The sequence below is a fragment of the Nestor notabilis genome, unplaced genomic scaffold, assembly GCF_000696875.1.
Source record: "Nestor notabilis isolate BGI_N333 unplaced genomic scaffold, ASM69687v1 scaffold13954, whole genome shotgun sequence".
Lineage (NCBI taxonomy): Eukaryota > Metazoa > Chordata > Aves > Psittaciformes > Psittacidae > Nestor > Nestor notabilis.
Window position 1 is genome coordinate 1 of NW_009926966.1, and position 21,175 is coordinate 21,175.

Sequence of the window (21,175 nt, forward strand, 5' to 3'; positions counted from 1 at the left end):
CTCGTTTACAGTATTCGTTGTCGTGGATGGCGTGTTAGGGTACTCAGAGGAAGCTAAACTCCTTCAATCCAGCAATACAAAGAGAGCCTATATATAGCCAAAGGCAAATATGTGCAAAGGGCAGAACAGCAACAACAAAAAGATGTGTAGCTGCAGAGATGTTCGTTGCAAATGCTTCTCTAGGGCTGTTCTTCACCAGAGCTAAACTAGGTGGAAGTTAAAATTTCACATTGTGTGAGCGACCCACCTCCTCTCTCCTGTGAGCCTGGCAGGAGAGCTAGCCTTCATGGCCACACTGGCGTCCTGCTGCCATTCAGAATGGTCAAAGCTGGATCATGTGGAGGAAGGTGTGTGAAGGACTAATGTGGACATATAAGGAATAACTTTCCCCAAAAGTTTCTTCCTAACCCCTTTGTGGAGGAGTAGGTCTTTGCCTTGAAGTGGTTTCATTAAAGAAAATGCTCAGTGTCTGACAAGAAGATACTCTGCATCCCATGTAATGAGACAGTTATTTCCTCTCTACTTTTCATCTTTTCCCCATTTTTGGCTATAAATAGGGCTCTAGCTTTTAAAGCTTGCAGATGGCCTGATTTTTGTTTGTTCCATCCTCATTTTGAATAGGAATATCTATTTTAATATCTGGTTCAGGTCCTGAATGCCATCTGTACATTACAGAAACCATGCAGTGAAAATATTCACTGGAGTGTTGGGCCACATCATGCAATCCTTAAACTGGCAAGACTTGTGTAAGACTGCATGGCTGGCCTCAGATAATCTCTTGAAGGACTTAACAGCACGGTACATACAACTTGCTGTGAATAGGCTTTTGAATATTTCAGATGAAGAAGTCTATATTCCGATCTCAAACTCATACAATCATAGAATGGTTTGGGTTGGAAGAGACCTTAAAGATCATCTAGTTCCAACCCCAATGCCATGGGCAGGGATACACTCTTTGCCAAGTACCTTAAATTAATTTTCTGCACTTACAGTAAGACGTGACAATGCCTTTTTTGTTCTTTTGACATGCTAAGCAGCATGCACCCAAATACTTGAAATGAGGACAGCAATTGAAGACTACATTTATACTGAGGTGAAAGATGCCAGACTTTCAACTTAGGTATAGTATGGTATAGTACACACTTAACATAAGATTTAACCTCAGTTAAAATTGCTTGGTAATATGTATCAGGTAATATGATAGTGTGGTAAAAGCTTTACAGAAAAAGCCTTAGTAAGAAATCTGGAAGTATTGCATGTCCAGATATAATGGGAATGTTTAAATTGTTTCAATGGATCGATTGTATCTGAGATACTACATATACCAGATAAACAGCATGCCACCACTTTTTATTATTTAAAAAAAAAAAATCAGTAATTACTAAATAATTCTTCCCAGTATTTTTTCTTTGTTCATATGTAGAGAATAATTTAAGATGCCCACATCTAAAACCAGAGTTATTAAACCAGTAAGAATATGGTGTTTGTAGTACTGAATAATATATAAGGTAATGATCAATAGTCCCTTACAGGGAATACATTTCATCTTTACATTAGCTTGGCCATAAATTTTCCCTATTGGCTTCAACTTCTGCTGTGTTAGATTTATGTGATTCATGCCTGTTATTGATTATTGCACAACTATATTGTGGGAGATGCCAAATTAATTGTTCAGAAAATCCATGAAAGTGCTTTCCTAGTGGCCACATGAAGCTCAACACATACTACGTGGCTGTTTTATTATTTCATCTAAATATAGTTTCCATTAAGCTTTAAAAGTAGTTACATGGTGTGCTTAGACATGCAAATTCACAAGAATATATTGAAAATGCTACTCTGGGCTTTATTTTGTGGCTCAGAAAGTAGCATAATGCAGGAGTGTGCTTCTGAATATTGCTGGCTAACTCTAGTCCTACACAAGCATTCCCACATAGGAATCAGTTTCCCTTTTTTCCACAGGACTTGTAGGTTTATTCAAAGTTTGGCTGGTAGCACCCTCATAGAAGAGGGAAGGATGCCAAAAAAATCCCAAGCCTTCTATTTGATACAGATACTTGCTGTATCATGGACATTGATGCTGAACTTAGGAGCTTTGTAGAAGCAGGGCTTCTTGGCAAAATGTTCTTGTCTCTAGTGCACAAATGTCCATGTGAGCTTGTTGTTATGTGCATGGGAATAATTAATCATTTATACACTATTACTTAGGTTTAGAATATATTAATTTTCAAAACTGAGATGAGTTAAAAATAACACACCAGAGAGAACAGTTACTATCTACACAGAAATGTGTGAGACTATACTAAGGATTTTCAGTTCTCAAGCCTCTGGAAGATTATACTGTGAGTAAATCTTTTCCCATATTCCTGATTCCTGATGCCTAGAAGTAGATCTTTTGGTTCCGCGTGTAACATTGTTTTTCTCTCACAATTCTGATTGAAATGTACTTTTTCAGAAGTTACTTTGCAAGACAAATTTCACAGGTTCTTTAATACTGCTTTTTCTTCAAATTATTACTTGTTGTGCAAACCAGAATATGACCAACGTTTAGATCTGTGTTTAGAAATCATGAGAAAGACTGAGAGTAATTTTTAAATTTGGTATGTTCATGCTGTCTGCAATGCATCATTCTAGCAGAAACTCAAAGAACTTCACTGGTCAAGTATTGTACTTAAAGATACAGCCATTTGTTCCTCATCTTCAAACAACATTGAAAATGGGAAAACATCTGTGAAAATAGCTGCTTGTTGCTCAGGCATCAGAAAAAAAAATCTTTCGATGGAAACAATATGTACATTGTTTGTTTTTTCCTGCTTTTTGTAGGTATACTGGAATTTATCAGTATAGCAGTGGGCTTGGTCAGCATCCGAGGAGTCGACAGTGGACTCTACCTTGGAATGAATGAGAAAGGGGAACTGTACGGCTCGGTAAGTTCCTGCTGGCCCTGGGCAGTTGTGATCCTTATAGTCTGTGGGAAAAACACTTGCCAGCTCCTGCAAGCCCCCGTTGCATTAGATGTTTTAGAGCACTGTTTCTGTTCTAAATAGCTTGAAGTCTAACTCAAAGCAACACCCTGTGGGTGGTATAACAAATACGGGAGAGGGGACAAAATCAGGAATGAGTAATAATGCGTATGACCAACAATTTAGATAAAAGCAATGGAGACTGATGGTCAGAGCTAGTCACCGAAAACTAAAAGAAGTACTGTAAGGTTTGTAAACGTGTCCTTTCAGTAAAGACCTAAAGTGAGACCTTTTGCGTGTAGGCAGAGTTTTTTAGGAACTGATGAAAATAGAGGGGGAGGTGAAGGACAGCATATGTGGATGAGAAAATGAGAAATAGGAGTGGATAAAAGTTGTAAAAAGGTATAGGAATGAGCACAAAAGGCTTGGTGGTCTTGTCCTGAAAGTTTACCTGGTGGTCTCTGAGGGATGATGGCAGCAGGAGCGAGTAACGGGTGTGAGGTAGGAGTAAAACTCGTACTTTTAGACATGGGAGTTAGGCTGGCGATTCAGCCTACCTGCAGCTGATGGGTGACTGTTCTTGGCAACATAGCCTGCCTTGTGGCAGAATGGTGTGTGTGTGTGTGACCCTTACCTGGCAATAGTTGAGACATCTGATGTACACTGGGGTTCACACCCTGGGTAGATCATATGCATGGGGAATCTGAAATCTGCTGAAATCAAGAAGGCGACTCCCAAACTAGTAATAGGCCGGCTGCCTTTTCTAACAGCAAAGTCTCAACCTCCAAAGTTGACAAGGACTTGAGAAGGAGTTTTATTTGAGGAAGAGGATGGGAGTCTTGAAGAGTAAGCAAATGCCTAGAGCGAAGGGAGGCTGTGTATCCATGGGGGTTCAGTAGAAACATGGAGGAGGAGGTGGCAAAGGTCAACTTATTGATTGTGTAAATTTTGCAAAAAGGCTTTAGGTGTAGCCTAAGCCTGTGTAGCTGAAGGTACCAGTATCAGAGGAGAGTAATTGTAACTGGGAAAAGGGTGGGGAGGAAAGCTGAGTGGGGCAGCAGTGAGAGTGGGAGGAAATGAGAAGATGGTGATGAATGGGCAGGTGAAAACAGAGAGAGCAAGAGGGAAGTTCAGCTTCCATATACATGATCCATGGTGGAACATGAGGAAGCAAGATCAGGAAGGACAGCAGAAGTGTTTTTACAGGGGTGTCCAGGTTCACCGATCCCTTCCTAGTAACATTTTGTGTGAGAGAGGGAAAGTAGAGAGGGAAAGGGGACTGTGATCTGAGTGAAAAGCCAGCTGAGGGAGGAAGCGAGGAGGTACAGATCATGACAGTGTATATGGGAGGCAGAAGAAGAGGTGGTAGAATGAAGGCCAAAGCTGGGATGGAGAATGTGTGGACATGGGAGGAGATGCACAGATTGTGAGAACCAGTGAGTGGGAAAGGCCAAAGAAAAGGCCTTTGCTAAATGGCAATATGAAGGAGGAAAAGGTTGGAAGGATGGAGAGGAAGAGAGAAAGCAAATGGATGCAATGACAAATGTAAACAAGTTGCCTGTGAGGAGTGAGTAAGTTGTCGTAAGTCACAATCCTTGTGCAGCTGATGAATGGGATAAAGAACTGGTGAAGTACTTTTATAGTTCAGACAGCAAAAAGGCAGAACAGCAAAAGTAATATAAATCATTAATGTTGGTAATCATCAGTAAGAGTAATCATTTAAACAGGTAAACATAGTAAATCAGTTACTCTGCACTTCAGATATTCACAAAAAGAAAATGTGGTTATTGATAGAACTCAAATGCATAGATTTGGAAAAGCAAATGTTACGTCACTCTTCTGTGCAGTTTATATTTTGTGTTTGCAGTGCGGTTGACTGTCAGAGTAACTACTCAAAACATTCTTTGCTGAGGAAATATGCACAAGAAATTATTTGTAAATTATTAAACTCACTGTATTAATAAAGTAGTTGTCTCATGAATACCAGTTCTAAGGGAACCTGTTTTCCTAGGATTTTGTGTCTCACAGTCCAAGACATGGGTGCCTCTGACTTTCAGTTCCTGCAGTAACACAAATTTCTCAAGCTTGTGTGTTTCTTGCATGAGAAAGAGACAGAGTTAGCTGTTCCTGCTCACTAGATTGTCAGTTTGCAAGGATTGCATAGCTTATCACTCCCAAGTGGGACGTGCAAATGATTTCTCTTCTTTACCCTGCCTCTGATTAGTTGCAAAACTGATAGGAACTTAATTTTCTTGAAGACCTTTGCCTCCTGATTGAAACTGATTGAAAAGCTAGGGAAGGACAGACGGGCAGGCAGATGGATGTATAATATAATTGGATAACCTTTTTTCCCTATGAAATGATGCTAAAAATATAAAGCCATTCATAATGGAGAACTGGCAATCTACAGGGCCAGAATGCAAAGTTCAGGTTAAAATCTGATGGATGATATGGCTTATTGTCAGCCTCCAGAGATGAGACATACTAAAGAGTGATGGTAATTGAATTACATTACTTCCAATGAAATATAACCTCTAATGGCTACTCTGTGTGATGATGCTTTAAAGCCCTGTCAACGCTAGCAATCCTAGTGCCTATATTTCAGCAACTGTCAGCTCTCATAGAAACACTGAGACAAGCAGTCCTCAGTGCAGATTTTCATGAGAATTGGCTGGACATTTTTAAATGACAATGTTTTGTGTTTGGTTTTGGTCAAAAAAATGCAATTAATTGAAAATTAAGTTCTCTGATGGGAATAAATGTGGTTTGAACCAGAAGCAAGCACAATCCAACACAGAATTACCTTCCTGGAGAGAGGGAAGATCAGTTTAACTGAAATTAGTTTCAAGACTGATACGTGATAGGCTGAGGTTCAAGTTTTTCACCTGAATTAAGTGGACCACTCATTTGAGTTGAACTGTTCTGTAGCACGAGCAAGCTGCCCTTGTGCTGCCTGTGCTGGGAAGTGAGTCCCTCTGTCTTGGTTTCTTCACTCAGGGCTGTCAATAGCACCATCTTTGTCATGGAGCAGGTACACTTAAGAGGCTGTAAACACATTTTCTAAGGTGGGAAACTGTTTTCTTAGCAGCCTAAGAAATACCTGGTCCTGCTCTACAGTAGCATTTTGGATCTAAGCAGGTGTGTTTCTGCAAGCATTCAGTACTGCAGCACTTGATGCTGCTGGAATAGATGCCCTGTGTCTACGACACTATCATATTTATATTCAAATTGCTGCATGAAAAATATGTTAGGTGTGAATCAAATCAGCATCCTAAAAGACTTCTATCCTTCTATATTTGTGCTTGAAACATTTGGCACAGGAAGATTTTTCCCAGCATATTTGTGGTGCCACTGTAGATGGGACATATGGTGAAGCAGAGCAGCCAGGATGGGTGATCGCTGCCAATTTTCATGAAAGGCAACAGTAACGGCAGTTTCAGCATATCTTCATCCAGACATGTTCCCCTTGGCCTTCTCGAAGTGCTGCTTTCCTCCTAGATTAGATGCTTGACAGGCTCTTCCCAACTTGCCACTGTTAAAGGAGGCAGTTCCTGCAGCATTTTCTGGTTAAAAGAGCACAGTGACTCTCCTGCTGCTCTCAGGCAGTGATGTATAACATAGGGTGGCTGTTCTCAGGTTCCTCCTCATCCCACAGATTTAGCCAGGGAAAGCTGAAGATATGTGTATATCGTACTGCACAGAAGCCAGTGGTAGCTACGTAGGGATGACTTGGAAGCTGGTTAGTGACACCTTTCCCTCCTGTCTCTCTCTGTTCCTGTTCTGCCTTTACCTTACCTTCCCCTTGTAGCCTGCAGCTGTGAGTCATCATGTTTCACAACAGCTACTGTGCTTGTCACTGGAAAGGAGGAAACCACAGATGGGACCCGAAGGGTGTCAAGACGAGACACAAAGACCTTTTTCTTTCCAGAGTGCCAAATAGCTCTTGCCAACATCTCTGGCAAAAGTTAGCAAATGTGTCTTAACTATGCTCCTTGGTGCCATGCCATGGAGTAAGGGAGGTCTTTCTGATCAGTCCCAGGACTTTCATGCCTTCATGGGCTGTCCCCACCATCATGCTGCCCCGCACCGCTGCCCCTGGGAATATTAACAGCAGGCAGTGATGCTGGTGTCTCCATTGCTCCTTGTGTCCTTGGCAGGTGGCAAAAGGCAGCTCAAGTTGGATGCTCAGGAGGAAAATTGGGAGTTGGAAGATCTGGAGCAGCTACAAGGGGAGCTGGGCAGGGAGGGAGGAGGAAAGCAGGGGATATACTGGAGTTGTTGGGAAAGGGGGAGAGGGCTAGCAGTGATTGAAAGGAGAGGGGAGAGGGGAGAAGAGAGGGAGACTTCATATTCCCACAGAGCAGCTGGGACAGAGCCAAAAAGCCCAGATCTGGAATCAGGGAGGGAGACTCCTCACCTCTGGGTTTCAGACTTACAGGGTGTGTGCAGCAAAGTGAGATTTAGGACTGCTTATAACAGGGTAATAAATTGCTGTCCTTCAAAAAATCAGCTGAAAACTTTTTTGTCCAAACATTTTTGGGACATTAAACCCGGCTTTTGCTCCTAAAACTAGTGGGGAGAGGGTGAAGGAGATAAAGAGAGAAGGTGTACTGTCCTTGAAGAAACATGTTTTCTCAGTAAGCGTGCAGGGAGGTGATGATATGCCTCTTTATTGTCCCAGCAGGGCTGCACCTGCAGTGCTTTGTGCTTTTGTTTGGGTCCCCACAGTCCTGGAAGGACTATGCAGCTACAAAGATGGTTGAACAGAAATTCTTTTGGCAAAAAAGGGACAATTTTTCATAGTTTACTGAAAATTGCTTGCTGTAGGTAAGGATTTGTTTTGCTGCATTCTACAAATATCTTTTATGTTCCTGTGCAAATAAGGGAATGGAATTGTTCAGCCCTTCAGATGGTAGGTCAAGGTGCACAGAAACAACATGAAGAAAAAAACAGGTTAAAGGTGCATGTTGGGAACAGCATTTGGGCCAAGTATACGGTCACTACAGGTATCTAAGAATAGGATAGATAAATAAATTACCCTGCAGTGTTATTCACACTTTCCTGTTAAACACCTCTGATCTAAAGCAATTCCATATGCTTCAGATTGATTGTTTCTTTTTTTAATAATCTGGATTATGTGTCAGTGTACACACAGGTACCTATGGGTGAGATGAGCTTGGAAGTAGGACAGCTGCAGCACACAACTCCCTCCAAAGGGAGAGTTAAATGCAATCTCCCTGAGTGAAAGTGCAGGCTTCTAGGCTGCGAGTGGTCAGATCCCAGGGTGGATAATGGTTATGGCAGCAGATTTAACATCCTTCTGCTTGTTTGTAAAATAATAAAGTGCCTTTTGGTAAATGGTACAAATGATGATGAGGCAGAGGGCAGGTTGCAGAAAAGCATGTATCTTAGAAGTGTAGGAGCATCAGATTAAAATAGGAATTGCTGCAGTAAAGCTGACTGGGGCCCTGAAACATACACTAAAATATAAGGCAAAAACTTTTTAAGGTATATAATTGAAAAGAGAACAGGAGTCTTTACAAACGTGGTGCATTCAGGTGGGACTGTAAATGCAATATAGTCAGAACGTGGCTGCTGACTGGGCTAGCCAGTATTTCTGATAGACTCTTTGGTGGTAACATGGGGCTGAGGGATTCCCTGTCATGTGATGAACAAAGGGAGTAGGGGCAGCCAACACCATTGCTTAAAGAAGAGGCTATTTTCCCTCCAGCCATCAATCCCCTCCTTTCTGCTGGAACAAGCTTTTCTGTTGCTGCCTGGTGAATTGAAGTGGGGAACTGGAAAACAACTGGCCAAGCAGAGAGGCTGTCTTCAGCCACTGTGGTTCCCTCCTAGGTCACTGCAAGATGTGATGCAGAGGTGGGAGCAAGCCTGGGAGAGGGAGTGTTTGCTTCCCTCTAAGGCAATGCCTTGAGTGTTTGTGGTCTCACAGCCGCATGGTTTGTGTTTGGCTGGGGCATGACCCAGGAAGCTGGAGGGTTATCAGCCTGATGCGGCTTGTGCCTGGGGCATAGGAGCACACTTTTAAATGCAAGAGTAGAGGAGGACCTGGAATTACGTGCAAGATGAGTTTACTGAAGCTGGATAAATAGTTTCAGGCAAGCCTAGTATTTTATTTTGGTTAGGAATTTCTGTTTCTAGAAACAGGAAATACGGTTCTGCTAATGTGCAGGGCTGTGTTAGGTATGACCCACAGAAGAGAGCATTTGCTATGGTGAGTAAAATGGGTGTCACTTACATACAAGAGCACTTGTATGATAGATGGTGAAAAAATGAAGAGAAGACAGCAATGAGGAGTGTTGAAAAGTGTTAGACTGGAGTGGAGCTATTAGTGGAGTTTTTATTTATTGGTCCTTGGGCTGGTTTTACTCCCTCCTTTTATTAGGGACATTAAACATCTTGTCATAAAAAAAGTAGTAGTGTGTTACTGAAATTGTTACAAAATTGGGAAGGCAGACGGAAGGCAGCCCCACAGAAGGGACTTGCTGATCTGAAGTACTAAAGTCTAAATGCAAAATATAGTTGGTCATTTGTGTTAAAGTAGATGATTGAAACTGCAGAAAGGGCTTAATGGGATGATCAGAAGGGTGGAAAGACTATAAAATGATGAAATCTAAAAATCTTGGCTTATTTAGCCTGCAGAATGAAAACAGAGGGTATGCTATTGGTCTCTATCAATACATTGAAGTTTAATACCAAAGAGAGAAAAAAAAGTCTTTGAAATAGAGGACAAGAATGAATTGGTTTGAATGGGTCACAAGAAAGCTTAGGTTGGATTATGAGGAAGTGTCAGGTCATGAGGAAGTGAGATTTTGAGCTGGCCTGAGGAATTTTTGAGGGGAGGTGGGAGATGAAGCATAAATGCTTTCTCCCTGCACTGTACAGTAGGAGATAACTTCGTGACTGTGGAATTTTACTTTCTGGAAGGTGTAGGTCCAAGAAAAGCGCTAAAACTTCAGTTACTTGGGAAGATTTGTCTACAACCTTATCTGCTTCACCTCTGCAGATAATCTCCATTCTGAATTTGGATAGGCAGCCTTGCTGAAAGTTGGGTACTGTAAATGGCATTCCTCTCAGGTTGGGGATGAGAGCAGAAACCATGACCCACTCAGCAAGGTATGAAGGACTACAGAAAACAAAGGTCTTCTGAGATGTACAGATGTACAGGTGTAGGAAGAATTGATAGGTGAATCCACACATTTAACACAGGTAATATGGGAGAAAGCTCTGTGAGAAACTGCAGCTATTGTGGTATTTTTAAACTTCAGTCTATTTTTTTAAACCAGAATTTCACAGATTATAAGACCTGTCACTAAAGAGGGACATCTTCTGATAGTGTTCTGTGGGATAGATACTACAGTTCTCCCCAGGTCTTTGATTTTCCTCAGAGGACTTCACTCCAGATGCTTACTAAGTCTGAGAATCATTTTATATGAGAGAAAACTCTCAATGATCTCTATATTTGGTGTGCAATTCTGTGCTGAACTTGGATTCTCACTACATTGCTGGGACAGGAAAGTATTAGAATATCTCCTACATAAATTATATATATATGTGTGTGTGTGTATGTGTGTATAAAGCTAAGCTTTAGTAAAGCAAGATCCTACTCAAACCTTAATTTAATTTAGTGTTTTGCTTTCCCCTAATTAAAGAATTTTGTGCTCTTACAAAACTGGAAGATTGGAGATGCTGCTTGAGGAAGCAGCCAAGGTGATCTAACACCTTGCAGAAGCTCCATTCTGGGAAGGGCAGCCCTGCTTCCTTGCCTTTGCTACATGCTTCTGCTTCTTTCTTTGCTCCAACACCAGCACTCATCTGACCTGTCAGAAGGCTAATTTAGGGACATAAAGCCACAGAAGAAAGCTTGGAGTTGCTTTTTTGTAGGGTTGCTTCTCTGCTGGTTAAGTTTCCTGAACTGGCTTGTTGCCTTTGTGGACAAGCACTAATGCTCAGTGGGGGGAATCAGCTGCATTGTAGGGTGGGAGAGGGATTGAGCACTGCACTGTCCACAGCAGGTAGTTATTGAGTGGCATAACTGCATTGAAAGCTCAAATCCTACCCAGTGAGCAAGTGCAGGGCATGTTCAGTTTGAGTGTCTTCAGTTTCATTTCTTTGCAGTTGTGTAGCTCCCCAATCACTGCAGCCCTGCACATTTCTGGAGCTAGCCGTGATAACGATATGGAGGTGTGAAAAGGTTCGGTGTCTTCAGTTGATCTGAGAATACAACGTTGAAGTGACATGCTAAAAGGGCATCATCAGCAGTGACATACTGAGATATGCTTGGGGATTATTTGCTGGATCAGATAAAGATCTGATGTGCTCTGTTTCTGACTCAGGAGCCAGTGGGACGTGAACATGGCACTCTTCCCCACATTACCATTTGTCATTTTCAAAGACAGAGTAGAAAAAAGTCTGCCCTGAGGGGACCTCATTAGGGATTTTGTCTAGGTTGAGATTTGCTTTGCAGTTTGAATGTGCTCAGGCTGATTTGGTGATGTGCAGTAATGCAGTTCATTTGTGTCACATTCAAAAAGCTTAAGAAATAAAGCTTGTTACAGTGCAAATCCATTTCCCCCCCTTTTATAAAGTCCTTTGGTCTCTTTTTCTTTCCTTTTATAGGGCAGACTTCTGCTCTTACTTTTGATTTGAAGATCAGATTTTATATTCATATTCCATGACTGCTGCTGAGGAAGAACTTGGCTTCTGGTGTGAATACTGCATGCTTTTGGGGTCTCGCCCAGGCTGTGCATTCTTTAATCTGCTAAACTTTACTCTTCAAATGTTACACAATTATGGGGGCTACAGTGACTCAGGAGAAATTTTGACTTGATTTTATTATGGTTGAAATCCCATTGACTTCAATGGGATCAGAATTGGACCTCGTCCCTTAAAACCACCAGTTAATTTTATGGTTGTGTCATCAGACCCTGATACAGATAAAAGCTCTACTGTATTCATAGTTTTAAAAACCTAAACTTAGACAAGGTTCCTGCCTGTGAGAGTCTGCAATCTAAAGACAGTCTTTTAACATGTAAGTGTTTATTGCTTTTGTATAGCAAGGGGGATTTTGGTGGGCTGATGCCTTTGTTAGAATAGCATCTAGTGTGTAAGCTGGACTCAGAACAGGAAAGTTACTGGGGAAGATTTCAGGAAAATCCTTTGAGTCATTTCAGAATACACAAATATAAAGTTTAAACAAAATAATAGTTTTATTTTATTTTTTTCTTTTTACTTCAAAAATTTGAGTTCTTTGGAAGGTTCCTGTGCTTCTGAATACCTAGTAGACCAACTGCCTGGTCTTTGAGCTCTTCAGTCACCAGTTCTGTTGAAGTTGTTATTATATATCTTTTTTTTTTTTTTTTCAGACAGATTGACAACTTCTTTCACCAAAGCTGAAATTAACTGCATGGCTAAAGTTTGACCCATTGAAAGACAGGTCCACTGATGTGTGTGTGTGTGAGGAGTAGGGGGCTCACAGAGGAGCTGACTTTCTCCAGCACTTCTGAAAGGCTGGTTTAGGTGTGTCACTGAAAACTTGAGTCAAGGCATAGCAACACCAAAGATAGGTGTTTTTTCCAAGAAATCTTAGGGAAATATTTTTTTGTCTTACTCATAAAGTCAAACACTAAAAATGTGTGTATCTAGACCCATGACTTTATGGTGGGATTGCCTCTGGGAAAAGGAATAGGGGAAATCCGAAGAGTCGTCTCTGGAGAGACCACTTATGAGAAATGTTTGCCGATGGAAGAGCACTGCTGTCGAAAAGGACAAATGTGACATGTTTTCTCCAGCAGCAGCTCTTTGAAATGCTGGCCTTCCTTTGTGTCCAGAAAGATAGGATGTTAAAAGGACTCATTTTTAAACAACTTAAACTGAATATGCAATCGAGTCTGGCCAGGTAAAGATCTTAGAATACCAACCCTTTCTTGTACTGCCCGCCAAAACACTGCAGATCTTCAAATCTCTGTTAAACTTACTGGTTTCCAAGACTCCAGTGCATGTTCGGCATTTCAGTGAGGAGGGATGGATCTTTCCAAAATGTGATAGCCCGTGATGTTTTGTTTGTTTGAAAACTTCCATCTAGAATGACAATGTGGTCACTAATGTCCCTGTCCTCTGAGCTAGTATCTAGCAGGTAACTTTACATAAAATTAATCATAAAATATAGAGTCAGGCTTTTATTCATCAGTCCGTGACCAAATCATCTTGCTGAAAGAATAAAACATGAACAACTTTCATAGAATACATTTTTATCATTACATATGTATTATAATTTGGTCCTTGTGGCAAAGTGTTTTATGAAGGACCCTGAGCATTCTGCTCTTTTTATGATGGTACCTCATAGCTAAGGGATAAGGTGCTTCTCTAATGATGAATAAATCCGGTTTGGGGGGTACTTACTGAGTGTAGAGACTCTTACAGATAAAGTACTTTTTATCACCCACTTAATACTGTCTTTCAGCATATGAGTTTAGCTCCTTGCTTGTGCAAAAGGCAGCACTTTCTGCTGAAGGAGGGCTATCTTGCCTTTAACACAGCATTCTGTGCTTAGAAAACCACAAAACAAAGTAAAAAATACTGACAAAACACTGACACTATGCTCCATATTAGTTCTATTTAAGGAAAGCATATTCTATTTAAAAATCTCTATTCAGCTAGAAGCTTAACTAGTATTTCAGGCTAAAGAGTGTGTGTGTAGCTGGAGAGTAACAGCATTGGTTTGACATACACGTCTTTTGATAGAAGAGAATTTGTGGAGTGGGGAGCTGAGGTAGGTCAAGTTACAGATTTCAGTAAATCTGAGCATGCCTGAAATGGTTCTTTTAATGTCTTAAAATATTTGTTGCCTTTTTATCATTGCAAGCCTGATCCAAGTTCCATTTAAGCTGATGGGAACTTTTCTCCTGTCTTCTTTAAAAATTGGCTCTGGCCCTTGTATCAGATTGCATACCACCTTGCTTTCTGATTCTTGGAAGGGTTCAGCCAAGCGTTATGAATTAGATGCTTAGATAACATTGATGACTGCAGTTCACGATTGTGCCAGGAAACCAAAAATAAAATAGAGGTTAGAAGTGTGACTAGTAAACGGCACAGTGTGGGCCCAGTCCTGCTGGCGCAGGAGGGAGGGGAACACACCTGCTTGTTTGTCATTTAAGAGATGAATTTGTCCCTGTCCTGCTCCATTGTGGCACAGAGAGGGAAGGAAGCTCTTCAGCTTCCAAAGAAATGTGATGGCCTACGTGACCTGTGCCTGTCCCTGGAATTTTGTCATGACTCCCAACAGCAGCATGAGCAGATCTTAGGTGTTCAGGTGAAAACACATTTTCATTTAATGCACTTGGCTGGGCAGATCTGAATCAAACCTTTGTGGACATAAGCATGGCTGCTGGTAGGCAGTCTGTGCTGGCAGATGTGTGCTCAGGGACAGTGGGTTGCTCTTCCTATAGTGGTTTCATGTCCAGGAAGGGCACGCTTAAAACTTGATAGATGCTGCAACTTGAAATCTCAAAGGAGTAGATATCAGTAAGACCAAGAGCTGTGGATTTGGCAGTGGCAAAAATGGAGGGAGGCCTAATTGGCATCTCATCCTGCTGCAGTTCATGTCAGAAGAGCTCTGTAAACAACCTGTGACAGTGTAGTGCCGGATCCTGGTCTGGTCCCTCCAGAGGAGGTCCGTGATGGAGTGGAGAGCAAGGGAGTGGGAAAAGAGGAGCAGTGGGGCAAAGGGGACAAACAATTAAATCTCTGCTGCATTGATGGTTTCTTGGGGTTTTATTCTTGATGTTGGAGTCCTCTTGCTTTGTTCAGGAACCTCTGCTTTTCTGCTGCCTTCATTGGGACGTGGAAGCACCACAGTGTCTGTATCTGTGCAGCTGTTGCAGCTTTTGATGATAACACTCTTAAGGGAACCAGGGTTTCCTGGGTCTCAGGGACTTTGCAAGGTTTTTGTATGAAAGATAATCTCATAACTCCACCACGGCAGCAGAACAGTCACTCCTTTATTTATTTATTTTTTCCCCCTAAGTGGGGATTTATGTCTAATAAAAGCTTTATGCAAAGTAACTAGAAGTTTAGGAGGAGAAAATAAGATGAATACTCCAACTCTGTGAAAGTACAAGGTGACCTCAGGTAGAGAGAATGAAGTTACCCAACTGTGGTTTTGCCAGGACATCTTGCCTAATTTCCCTCATCTTATAAATGGAGCCACAGGATATGAAATGCACGTGAGTGCGTACCTGGCTATTGTCTTGGTCTTTCCTCTGGCTGTGCACAGTTTCCTACTGTCTTTCTGAAGTGTTTGTGGAGAAGCACTGACACAAACAGAAAAAAAACAATCAGCTAGTCCTTTTAGCAGACTTTTTTTCCTTCCTTTTTTCCCATGTTCTGTCAAATTATTGAACAAAGCATTCTGAAAAAGCACTTGGAGAAACTGTTCAAAGAAACCTCTGTGACATCCACGAAGTCAGACGTGCAGAGTTTGCCTTGCATTGCTGTCTAACTTGGAAAGGAAAGTGATGCTGTTCAGACACCAGCATTTGGCTTCTCACTGTGGCTGGAGGTTGTCCACCCAGCCAGAGACTAACAGGCTTAGCATGGGAGATCTGACACCACCACAGCAAATGCTAAACTACGCCTTTATTATGATAACACTGGATGAATGTTAATTATTAGCTGAACACTGTATGTTCTAGAGGCTGTTTGCATTACAGCATGGGAAGGGCCAATTGCATGTAAAATGTGTGTGTTTCTAGGCAGAACAGCAAAGAAAACCACTTTGAAAGAGAATAGGTTGTTTTTGGTTTTTTTTGTTTCTCTTCACTACATATGTAGTTTTTATTAACGTCATGCAGACATAATGAAGGATTTTCATGAACTTATTTAGGAGACTACATATTTATACATGATTTTATTAAGACAGGGTGGATTAACACAGTGATAATGTGCAGCAGGTATGTAGGAAGTGCTGCCTAGATCAGATAGACTTCTTGTTAATAGTTGTTTGGACTTCAGAATTAGGTCTTTCCTTGTGAAGAATCGCTGTTGAATCAGTGGCATAGAACAGAATCGTTTGCTAGACATGAAAAGTATTTGTTGTGATTTTAGGAATGATGGTCTGAAGATATTTCCTTTTGCCAGGTTACAAAATAAAATTAAGTTACAGTCCTGTAAGGTTATTTAAAATAAATAAAAAAAAAAAGAATATTGATATAGGACCCTGTACTGTGCTTTCAACTACTAAGCAGCACAAATGCCTTACCATTCTTCAGAGTCATGAAATCATTCTCTGAGCAGTGCACATGTGTATTTCTACTTATTTTCTGTTAGTTACTTCACAGGGATATCTATTTTTAAACAAGCTGGCAAATCTTTCATTGTGATAACTGTAACTATGTACTTTATTTATTTACAATCTCACTTTTAGTTGATCCACCTGGAAATAGGATAACATAATTTTTCTCCCTGGTTAGATGGTGGACAATATAGGAAGGGAAAGGGATTCTGGGCTTGCTAACACTGACTAGGCATTAGCTGACTCCTGGATTATTCTGCCTTAGGTTTTCATACCTGTGATATGTGCACCTTTGCACAATTCAATTATTTGAACATTCTAAGTTAAACAACAGGTTAAAAACCCCCAGTCAGATAAAGCGTGGAAATGAAGTAAAATGAGAACCTATTACTTTGTAGTGCAATACTCTATGAACAGTCCTCACAGAAGACATGTGGTGTGTGTGGTGCAACATCTGATTTATATAATTTTGAGGTCACCTCCTTATTTGGCCTCAGAATTAAATGATTTGATCAAGGCAGGCAGCCTCCCCTTTCACAGGAATGCAGGTTACTTTCCATAGCTGTTCCAGTTGGGTATGTTTGGTATTTGTGTCAGCCTTCGACAAAGATCGTCTAGTGATGTTAAGAATGATGCAAGAAAATATTGGCACTGGAAAAATGGTAGAGAAATCAGTTGCTAGAATAAAAGTATCCAAAAATTGCTGTATTCTAGGGCTAAATCTTGCTTTTTGACTGTGCATACAGGGACTTCCTAAAAGTCATAGCTGGGAGGGAAAATGCAAGTCACTTGTGATCAGAAAACACCATCTCCTTCCCATATAGGGAGAGTTGGCTTTCACCAAGACTTTCCCATCCTAAGCTGGTGAGGCAAGAAGGTGCTTGTTGGCAGGATGGACCAGCCTTACCCCTGTATTATGCTCATTTCTAGCTTGAATAAAGGCATATGTGCTCAAAACATGAGTGTAAACTAGTGTTCAGTACTGCTGTGGTAGTATGTACATGGTTTATTGGTGGACTCGGCAGTGTTAGGTTAACAACTGGACTCAATGATCTTAAAGATACTTTCTAACCTAAATAATTCTACGATTCTACATAAATGACTATCCAAGTGGATTTGGTTTCTGTCTGTCATGGTATTAGACCAGCTATTATTACAAGGATCTCCAGGCCATGGGAAGAAGGATATGCCATGATTTTGGTCCCCACATTGTTTATATGGTCTGATCCAAGTCACCAACACCAATTTACTCCAGTGGTCTCTGACTACCACCAGAATTTCCAGGCATCCTAGAAGGAAATGGTTTGATGTACTTACAAAGAAATTATTTCACTTCTCTGAAAGTGTGGTATGTGTCTCTCTGTATCTGAACCTGAATCCTGGTTGCTCTGTCAAGTTCATGTTGAAGTATTTGCCTACTGTCTGTACACAAATGTCTGAGAATTTTGATGAAGGGCAAAAGAGATGTAGCTGTGTTGTAAGAGAATGAAAAATAGAAACGGGATAAGGCTGTAAAATAAACATTGAATTTGTAAGCTTGTAATCTATTGAACTCATCCAGAGCACAGTACGATACCAACCCCCTTATTCAAGGCAGTTAATGGTACCACAGCACTGTTCATGATCCATCAGATCTGCCAGAGAGAGAGGCTGTTTTAAAATTTCCCATACAGGGCACAGGGAAGAACTGTTCTTACAAAGATAGAAATTTATGATGATGCTAAAAAAAATGCAGATGAAGTGAATAATTAATGAATTCAAGACAGGACTTGAATATCTTCCGAAAATGTTGCTATTTTTAGCAGTGAGTGCTTCTGCAGTGCTTGTCATGTGGCCCTGTTGCCTTCTGAGAGCAGGAGAACAATTTGAATTAGTTTCTCTTTCCCCATGGACCTATAGGCCAAGCATGTAATACGCCTTAGCGTCTGCTTCTGCCTTAGTGCAAACAAAGTGATTTTAAACCTCATGCAAAATAAAACAGTAACGAAAGCTGTACTTAAAGAAAGTCTTTATAGCAGCTAAACAGTTTTTATAGTAGTTTGTACACTGAGGCTGTGCAGGGGGCTACTGCAGTGTGTGTAACTTTCAGCTGCTGCAGAGATCCAGGAATACACATTACTGCTGCAGTTTCTCACTGTTGAAGGACATAGAGGCAATTATCAATACGAGGTTACAGGATCTGGCCCATAGAGAGGGTTTTAATGTAAACAGAATTGTGCTTCTTTTTCCTATAACTAGTATGGAGTGTTGCTGTGTTTGAGTTACTTTGCATGTTAAAAATGTTATAGTCAAAAACACCTCTAAAGGCAACGGTTACATACAGCTGGCTGGAGCACGTGCTCATATTTCCACATATGCTGCTCAGCTGCACCCACAGGGAGGGAAATCTCCTGGTCAGACTATAGGAGAGGGCACAAAGGATAGGACTGCCATTGTCTCCACCAGGCTCCTTCTGTGACTGTTCAAGCTGTTGCTACCCGGGTCCACACAGGGACATGGTTGCTGCCATAGTGAATACTCAAGTGTTCAATTTCTGAAACCTGGTCCTGTCACGGATTTCTCCTTCCTGAAGGGTCATGAGGTTTCCAAAGCCCAACAAAGGGGAAGTCAGGAGCTCTGTGCTTGCCACCTTTCTTGCCTGCTGGAGTTGCCAGAGGCTGAATTTAGAAGTCTCCAAATCCCACACCTTGAGGCACTGAGGAGGACCCTGGCCTTGCAGTTCTTAGGGTTGCAGAGGGGTGCTGGCTTGCTCTCTCCACTCGTGCAAGGATTGCCCTCCCCATGTGGTGGTTCCTGGGTGACTCCTGTAAGGTGCATAGGGCTCATTGGACCTGGCTGGGATGCTGGTCCCCAACCCTGGTGGGCTGCAGAGCTTTGCACCTGGAGTGGCATGCTTGCCATGCAGAGCAGCAGTGAAACATAAAAGCTGAAGCATGCTGCTTAGGGAAAGGGTTGTGACATGAGTCCCTGTTAGCAGAAGTGGCCCCAAAGGCACCTGCAGCCCGAGGGCAAGCTGCAAACTTCTTCAGTGATAGTGGGTTTTGGGAAGCTCCTGGGTTAAGTCATTGATGGTGGTTTCTTGGGCACATTGGAGCTTGAGCTGCAGCTCCTTGGTTGTGTTCAGGCACACATTTACAGCTTAGGTGCTGTAAATGCTTTGCTGCATCTGGGCCTTGGTCTCCATTTTCCCTTCTCTATGTATCTATCTAAAAGGACTGGTTTAAGATCTGATGTCTGTAAAACATAGAGCTTTGTAATAGTTAGAAATTGATCCTCAGCTGGAAGCCAAGTTTGGTTGATGTGAGTGCTATTCAAGTGAGAACGCTTGTTATGCAAAAAATGTAATAATTTTTTTTTTTCCCCAACTGAAAAGTCTATTTCCAAACTAATATTCCCACACTTTCCATCAGCTCTTCCATGCTAGAACTCACCACCTTTATCCAGTCTTCTTGCTCAGTCAGTTGTGCGAGTCCTTCCTAAATTGAATCCAGTTATCAGGTGGCTTCATCTTAAGGAAAAACCATCTATTTAGACCAAAGGATGTAGCCAGGTACACACAGACTGAATAAGTGGAAAGCCATGGGAGTCTGCGGCAAGGGGATGTGGTGAATGGTTGATGCCTTCACGGGGTCCTGTCAGTAGGACAGGGCACGAGGACAGCCTTAGTAAAGCAAGCCTGGAGGAGTCTCCTCACCTAACTTCATCACAGCACGTGGGATTTGCACTCCTGTTTGAATCTGTCTCGGGTTGTGGTTCTGTGATAGAAATAATAAACCAAACTAAAGTTAGCAAATCGTATCTTTTAAAATTAATTAAATGCATTGAGTTCTCCGTGCAATGAAAGGACATAGAGATTTGAAGGCCCTAAATTGTGTTACAGTGCTGCAAACCAGTTCTTATTTTCTTTATGTCTGTTTGTTTGGATGATTGCACTGATAACTGAAGCAATTAGTTATAGAAGTCCATCAATATCCAGGTGCTTGGGAATGATCAGAAACTAAAATATCTGGGTTTGGTTTTGTTGTTGCTGTTTTGATTTGGGCAGTGGGGCTTTTGGAGAATCATTTTTGCTTCGCATAGTTATCCACCCCTGTGACTGTTTTATGAAATACCCAGCAATACAGCTTTACTTAGCTAAAATTATTGAAATAGTTCATTCTGTAAATTGAGCAGGGAGGTACTGTGAAAATACTAGTTCTTTTAAAAACAGCTTGGCTTTGTGGCTATCTATCTCCTTACTACTTATTCTTTTCTTTCCATAGGAAAAATTAACCCAGGAGTGTGTATTCAGAGAGCAGTTTGAAGAAAACTGGTATAACACATATTCATCAAATCTATATAAACACGTGGACACTGGAAGACGATACTACGTTGCGTTAAATAAAGATGGGACTCCAAGAGAAGGGACTAGGACTAAACGGCATCAAAAATTTACACATTTTTTACCTAGACCAGTGGACCCTGAGAAAGTACCGGAACTATATAAGGATATTTTAAGCCAAAGTTGACAAAGACAATTCCTTCACTTGAGCCCTTAAAAAGTAACCACTATAAAGGTTTCATGCGGTGGGTTCTTATTGATTAGCTGTGTCATCACATCAGCTCCACTGTTGCCAAACTTTGTCGCATGCATAATGTATGATGGAGGCTTGGATGGAACATGCTGATTTTGTTCTGCACTTAAAGGTTTGTCCTCCTGGAGGAGAGCCTATGCCCACTCGCTTGATTTAGTATGAGAGGGAGCGCGAGAGAGTGAGTGCGAGAGAGAAAGGGAGAGGATGAATGGGAGTGAGAGCGCGAGAGAGAGGAGCCAAGGGGAGGAGGAGGAGGAGGAGGAAGGCCTGATGCATGCTGGGGAATAGACACGCTTTTAAATTTTTGATCAGTTGTACTTCGTCATATA

At 41.5% G+C, this 21,175-nt stretch overlaps 1 protein-coding gene across 1 annotated transcript; it reads left to right on the plus strand.

The window, feature by feature from the left end:
- Positions 1 to 2,820: 2,820 nt before the first annotated feature.
- LOC104405205 (fibroblast growth factor 9) lies at positions 2,821 to 20,973 on the plus strand (the record flags this gene model as incomplete). Its single annotated transcript, XM_010013840.1, has 2 exons — positions 2,821 to 2,924; positions 20,535 to 20,973. Coding segments are annotated over 2 exons (350 nt in total), but the record flags the coding sequence as incomplete, so codon positions are not given.
- Positions 20,974 to 21,175: the final 202 nt, after the last annotated feature.